The 7,228-nt window shown below is 37.0% G+C and overlaps 1 protein-coding gene across 1 annotated transcript in view; it reads right to left on the reverse strand.

The window, feature by feature from the left end:
- The window catches only part of LOC149264742 (cell division cycle 20.2, cofactor of APC complex-like), an 80,671-nt gene extending 74,441 nt beyond the window's left edge, over positions 1–6,230 (reverse strand). The window contains exon 1 of the mRNA XM_089400620.1: positions 5,842–6,230. Coding sequence (XP_089256746.1) covers positions 5,842–6,230 — 389 coding nt within the window. The remainder of the gene's footprint in view (positions 1–5,841) is intronic.
- Positions 6,231–7,228: the final 998 nt, after the last annotated feature.

Consider the following 7,228-nt stretch of genomic DNA (forward strand, 5'->3'; position numbering starts at 1 on the left):
CTCTTAATATGTTGTGGCACAATGTAACAATGGAGTAACTAAAGACTTGTTCAATGCTTCACTTGCTTCATGGAAAGATGATTGGTTTCTTGATTTAGGAGAAAATTTCCACATGAATTTCAGGAGAGATTTCTTTGAAGAATTCACTCACAATTTTGATGGAGTAATATACTTTGCACACAAGTCAAAACTCAAGCCATCAGGCTCAAATTGCCTGGTATTCCAGTTTCTTCTGCATGATGTTTTATACCTCTTGGAGTCGAGGAGAAACTTACTATCTTTGGTCCACATCCTCCAAAAAGGACAATCCATTCATATATTTGATGGCAAGGTTGAGGTTAGAAAAGCATCATAGCACTCACTTGTCATTATGGGGATAGAAGAAGAAAGACTTCTAAAGTTGCAAGGAACCTTTGTTCATTGACAAAACTTCTCATACAATTCTCACTATAATGAAGGTAAATTTCCATCAAGTCTTTTATGGCATGCTATATTAGGACACTTGAACTATGACAACCTTCATTTGTTGAAGAAAAATGGTGTTACTGGTTTGCCTATAATTCCTTGGAAACTTAAGCAATGTGATGCTTGTATCTTAGGAAAGCACAACAAACAGTATTTTCATGATTCTCATTCCAGAGCACATAGAAAACTTGAACCCATTCATTCAAATTTATGTGGCACAATGCCTATTCCTTCTGCAAATGGTAAATAAATATATGATGACATTTATTGATGGCTATACCAGAATGTGTTGCATTTATTTATTGAGAACAAAACTTAAGCTTTTGAAACATTCAATAACTTTCATGCATGGATTGAAAATGATACACAATCTCATATTGGCTCTATTCTCATTGATAATGGAAAAGAATACACTTCAAATTAATTTGAAAAATATCTTCGCTAGCATGGGATCAAACATCAAACAATTATGCCTTATAATCCCCAACAGAACGGAGTAGTTGAAAGAATGAATAGGGAAATCTTAAATATGGTACATTCCGTGATGTTTTTCAAGAATGTTAAATTGATCTTTTGGGTTGATGCAGTTTTATGTGATGTGTATATAAAGAATATGTGTCCATCTAATGCTATAAAAAACAAGCCTCCCTATGAAATGTGGTATGGCCACATTCCTTTGGTGAGGCATCTCAGGGTTTTTGGTTCCACCTATTATGCCTTAATAACTTTGGAATAGAGAAACAAACTCAGTGCAAGGAGTCATAAGTGTATCTTATTAGGGTACTCAAATACATCCAAATCATACTGTCTCTATGATGAAGCCAATAAGAAGTTTATAATATCTAGAGATGTGATATTTCTTGAATCTTCCAAGGCTAACAATATTGTTGAGTGACAACTTGATCGCTTGGATACATTCAGACATGTAAAATATTTTCAAGGGTTTGATAATCTGATAAGGGGGATTCCTATACTGGATAAATATGTGGAATCTTCTTCTGAAACACTCTCTCCCCCATATGAAGCTTCAACCACTAATGACACTTTGAGTTATGTGAGTGACAGAATTGGGAGACTAAATCTTAATTTAGCCCCATCTCAATCAACTGAGCAACCTAGGCCATCTCAGAAAGGTCCTCCTAAATGGTTGACAAAGACACTTGAAAGTGTTCATCCTGATGAGGTCAAAAATACAAGAACAAGAAGCTCAACTAGAAAAAATGGAGTTGATGTAGATGATTCCGATTCACTTGTTGATATGGATGTTTCTTATGATTGTGAACTGAACTTGTCTACAGATTTCGAACCAAATTCCTTCAAAGAAGTTGCTTCTCATGATGAATGGAAAGAAGCGATGCAGAAAGAATATGATGCTTTGATAAATAATGGCACCTGGAAGCTATTTGATCTTCCATTAGGAACCAAATCAATTGGCTGCAAGTGGGTCTTCAAAAACAAGTATAAAGAAGATGGCTCACTTGACAAGCATAAAGTCAGGTTTGTGGAAAAAGGTTTTGCACAGAAGGAAGGGGTCGACTATGAGGATAATTCCCCCCCCACAAAAAAATGGGCTACCATCCAGACACTCTTTTCCTTGGCAACACATAGTGATTGGAAGTGCATCAAATGGATGTAAAAACTACTTTCTTAAATGGATATCTGAAAGAGAATGTTTTTATGTCCCAACTAGAAGGATTTGTTGTGAAGGGTCAGGAGCATAAAATATGCAATCTTGTAAAATCCTTGTATGGCCTCAAGCAAGCTCCCTAAGCTTGGTACGAGAAGTTAATTGAGCATCTTTTGAAACTCAACTTCAAACATAATGATCTTGATGATGCAACTTTGTTTGTCAAGAAAGTTGTATATCTTTTGTTGTATGTAGGTGATATTTTGATGACAAGGAACAATGAGAGCTACATTTCATCCATAAAGAACGAATTGAGGAAAGGTTATGAAATGAAATACTTGGGCTATGTTCACTACTATCTTGGAATTGAAGTAACTCAATATCCAAAGTTGATATTCCTCTCTCAGAAAAAGTACATTAGAGATATGTTGAATAGGTTTGACATGGTTGAGTGCAATCATTTGACTACTCCAATGGAACAAAACTTAAATCTCACATCTATTGAAGGAAAATAATTTGAGGATGCAATGAAGTATAGACAACTCATAGGAAGTCTCAACTACCTAACTACTACCAAACCAGATATTTCATTTTTTGTTGGAATCCTCTCCAGGTTTATACAAAATCCTTGTGAGGGTCATTGGTCTACTGCAAAAAGAGTTCTAAGGTATTTGAAGGGAACTCAAGACTTTGAACTTAAGTATACACAAGTGGGAGACTTCAACTTGATTAGATACTTTGATTCAGAATTTGATGGAGATAAAGAAACTAGTGTATCTACATTAGGTTATGTTATGAGTCTTTGATCAAGAGTCGTCTCTCAGAGATCACACAAACAATCAGTTCCACCAAATTTCACAAATGAGGAAAAATATATGGCAACAACTGAAGCAACAAAGGAAATTGTGTGGCTAAGGAAAATTCTAGAAGATTTGCAGGAAAAACAAGTGCATTCAACTCCTCTCATGATTGACAACACTTCTGCAATAAAGTTGGCCAAGAACCCAAAGTTCCATGATCAAACGAAGCGCATCAATACAAAATACCATTTGATTTGACATCATGTTGAGGCCAAGACAGTCCACCTATGCCATTTTTCCACAAACGAGCATATTGCAGACATCTTCACCAAAGCACTTGGAAGAGAAAAGTTTGAAAGATTCAGAATGATGCTTGGACTCACCAACATCCCTTCATATTAAGTGGGTGAATGTTGACACCTAATCTTTGGGATTAGGTAAATCCATGTAAATATTGTAAATAGAAAATAAAGAGAATTAGAAGACAAAGAGACACTGGGAGATGAAACAAAGAGTCTCTCCATGTATATATCTATGATCCATCTTAATGCAAAGACGCAATTTTATTTGATGAGTTACCTCTTCACCTGACAAAAGCGAATAACCAAAATATTCGTAACTAAAATCAACCCAAATTTGTGAGCATTACACCTCCATATAACTAAACAACTTCAAATTTATGGTTGTGCAACATTTTCATAACCCATTTTCAATTAATTTTTTTTAATTAAATAGTGAAAATTTTGCATTATCTTATTGAAAAGTGTACATAAACATAATCACCATTATGAGAAACAAAGAAAGCAAGATATGTATCAATGCAGGTAGTCCTAGCTTTTTTACCTTCATTTCCATGCTCTCATAACTTATACTATTAATCTCATTTTTAAAAATCCAAAATTTTAATTAAAAAGCAATATCACTGGCATAAAACAATAATTTTACTTATATAGCATGTCTCAAGATTCTTTTTGGGAAATTCAAATTTCAATTATCAAAATTTATTTGTATTTCACTTTTCTTTTTGAAAAATACCAAAAAAACAACATTACTCAAGTCATTTTCTTCTATTCTTTTATATATATTAAAAATATTATATAATTAATCTAAATATAAATATTTTATTTTTATAAAAGAAAAATAAAAATTCTAATTAAAATAAATATAATGTATAATTAAAATACATGAAATAAATTCATTATATTAATATTTTTTAATTATTTATTGATTTTTTTTCTAAATCTAAATAATAATACCATTATATCATACTTTAACATTTATACAATCATTAAAATTTGGTATTATAATATATGGTACTTTAAAAAAAAAAATCCAAAGAAAAAATTGAACTTTTTATTAACTGAAATAAAAAGTTACATAGTATATGCATTAAGCATTCATTTTGCTATATGATGCGCAGATCATAGAGCCCACGGGATGTAGGATATACTATCCTATCAAAGAAAACGTGAAAAGAGTTGTTCCTGAAATCAGGAAAACAACAAGAAAAGAAAAAAATGATCCAGATGGCCTATGCTTTCCTTCCCTTCTTCTTCTCCACTCTTCGCCAACCTCCAGTGTTGGGAGTGGTATCAATAATGGCAAGCTGGTTTTCCATTGTATTCGTTGGTTGTTCTTTATCTGATTCCGATCCTTTTGAGCCATGAGCTTGTTTGATTCCACTTATTTCCAGTTGAGATTCTTGTTGTTGTTCATGCCCCAAGTCAGTCTCCTGGGTCTTTTCTTCCTGTAAGTTTTCCTATCCCATTTTCTCGCCTGTAGGTTCTGTCTTCAATTCCTCTTCTTCTAGCGGTTCAGTATGCTGCCAACCTTTGGGTTTTTTCTGATGTTTTTTATTTCCTTTAGGCTCCTTCCTAGCTAGTGGACAAGCGTAGTGGAGGTGCCCTGTTTGGAAACATCCGCGGCATCTGAATGTTGTGTTCTCATAATCAAGCGGTTGTGTCCACAGTGAATTATTAAAATTCAATGTGATGTGATCTGGTAGTCCTTGACTCAGGTCCACTTCTACACATATTCTGGCATATGTGAAGATTCCCCGGGTAATCCTATCATCATCTGATATTAGGAACTTCCCCAAGGAGTTCCCAATGGCTATTAGAACTTTGTGATGCTAAAAATGTAGAGGGAGGTTATGAAGTCTTACCCAAACTGGCATTGTTGAAACTACCATGGTATTAGCATCAAAATCTCGGAAACCAGGGGGTGATGAAGAGACCAGCATTGCCCCAAAACCAAGGCCCCTGATTGATGATGTTATCTCAATCTTGTTTGGTGTTGAATCTGACTATGAAGAACCCTTTTGGGCATAAATAAATTTCACAGTTTGTTGACCATGTGGAGAAGATCCATTGATGCAATGCATCAGACTTTGGCCAGAAACCATTAAATCTATAAATAACAGACTTTTGGGCTAAATCTATGTATAGATCAGTTACCTTCGGCAGAGATATTGTAAGCATTGGAGATTCCAGCTTCTGTTCCATAATGTAGGGGCCTGGTAGATTGGATGTTGGTGCTGGTTTGTTATTCATGTGTTCCTTTCCTTTGACTGCATCATGGAAAGAGCCTAAAGTTTTGGAGCTGGCTCCCTTGCATCTACCTCTCAGTCTCAGATTTAGTATGATGGTTGAATCTTTGGTAACTCCATAGTCATGAAGTGTGTGATTATCCTACAGACTGTAGCCTGAATATATCAGATTTTGGTATGTTGTTGGGATTCCCAGATTTATTTGGATCTCTTTTTTTAAATCCTTTATGCTCAACCTCTTGTTGATTTGTATGTAATAATGTCTGCCTCCTATCGATCTGATAAAAATTTGCATTAGATCTTCCTCCATACCTGGTGGATCCACATTGTCTAGGCCTCGATCTATTGGATATGCCTTCTTTGTCTACCTAAGAGCACCGCAAAGTTTGGGAAGTCTATACCCTGTTTTCTCCTGTTCAGGCTGGCCGAGATTGATTTTCATGACGGTTTTGGCAAGGAGAGTCCTGGCCATGAACCTCACCTTCCCTTTGTTGTCATTAACCCATGCTTGTCCAAAGGAGAACAGGGGCGCATCAAGTCTCACGACCCTCGACCCATCATGCACATTCCTGACTTGCCTGTCAGCCTCTCCTTTGTTGTTTTGCCTGAGAATAGCAGATCGGTTAACACACGCCAGTCCAAAGGAGGATGGGGGTTCAGCAAGCCGCGCAGTCCTCAACCCTATACGCGCTACCCTATCTTGTCTGACGGCCTCTCCTTCTTCGTTTTGCTTGTGAATGACAACTCGATCGATGGTAGGGTCTGGTCGTTGCTGGGGTGTAACTATCATTCCTTGTCCTGGTAGTGTAGATCCCTGCTCCTCCCAGTATGAACCGCCCTGAGACAAGAAGAAAGGACGCACCCCTGGTCTGTGTATGTGTCGATCCGCCTCATAGGAGTCATTTCCTGATTCAGATCCAAGCCAAAACGTTGACAGAGAAGTGTGTTCGGCTGATCCAGTTGCCGGTCTTCGTGCTGTTCTATTGCAGGTCTGAGCTCTGGTTTGCAGGTCTGAGCTTTGATTGCCAAGGGAAGCCCTCCACACTTTGTACACACAAACCTCACCTTTCCTTCGTCGATGTTTCCTATCAAATTTCCACTATTATGTGGAAAAGCATGATAAACAAATAGCCGCCAACTATCATCCTCCATCAAATTACCTAATTTAATCAATGTGGACTTATCTACATTAACTCCCATCTCCAACAACGTTTTCTGGTTCCTTGAACTCACAATAATTTTGGAGGTGGAATGCTCTGTTAGGTGGAGTAGACCCAATTCCTCTGGCAATCTGCGACCCTCCTCCCATACATCATCCAGGAACAATGCAAACCTTTTCCCCTGCATACTCTCATGCAACCATATTTTTATAGCTTCTTCATTCATATTTTGATCTGGATTTATGTTTGCTTGCATGCCTATTTGGGAAGAGAGTTGATTCCTAAGATTTGTGAAAGTTGGAGACTGCAAAATAGTCAGCCAAAGCAATAATCCATTGGAAAATAAATCCCTCACCTTTTCGCTATTGAAGATGGACTTTAGGAGGAGGGTTTTACCAAAACCACCCTTGCCAAGCATGCTAATGCACGAAAAGGAAGACTCACCCTCTGCCTCTACCTCCATCACCGACTTCTCTAACGCTGCAAAAGAATTGTGTTGCCCCACGATGAGGGGTTCGTTGATGAAGAAACCTCTTGAAGCATCAGGTTGGGTGGGCGTTGCAGAAGTAGAGGCTCAACGGTCAAAAGTGGTTGGAATCTGGGCAAAAATATTTCAAAAAATCATGTA

This window comes from Pinus tabuliformis, chromosome 6, assembly GCF_031772625.1.
Source record: "Pinus tabuliformis cultivar Carrire ecotype Pingquan chromosome 6, CPIR1, whole genome shotgun sequence".
Lineage (NCBI taxonomy): Eukaryota > Viridiplantae > Streptophyta > Pinopsida > Pinales > Pinaceae > Pinus > Pinus tabuliformis.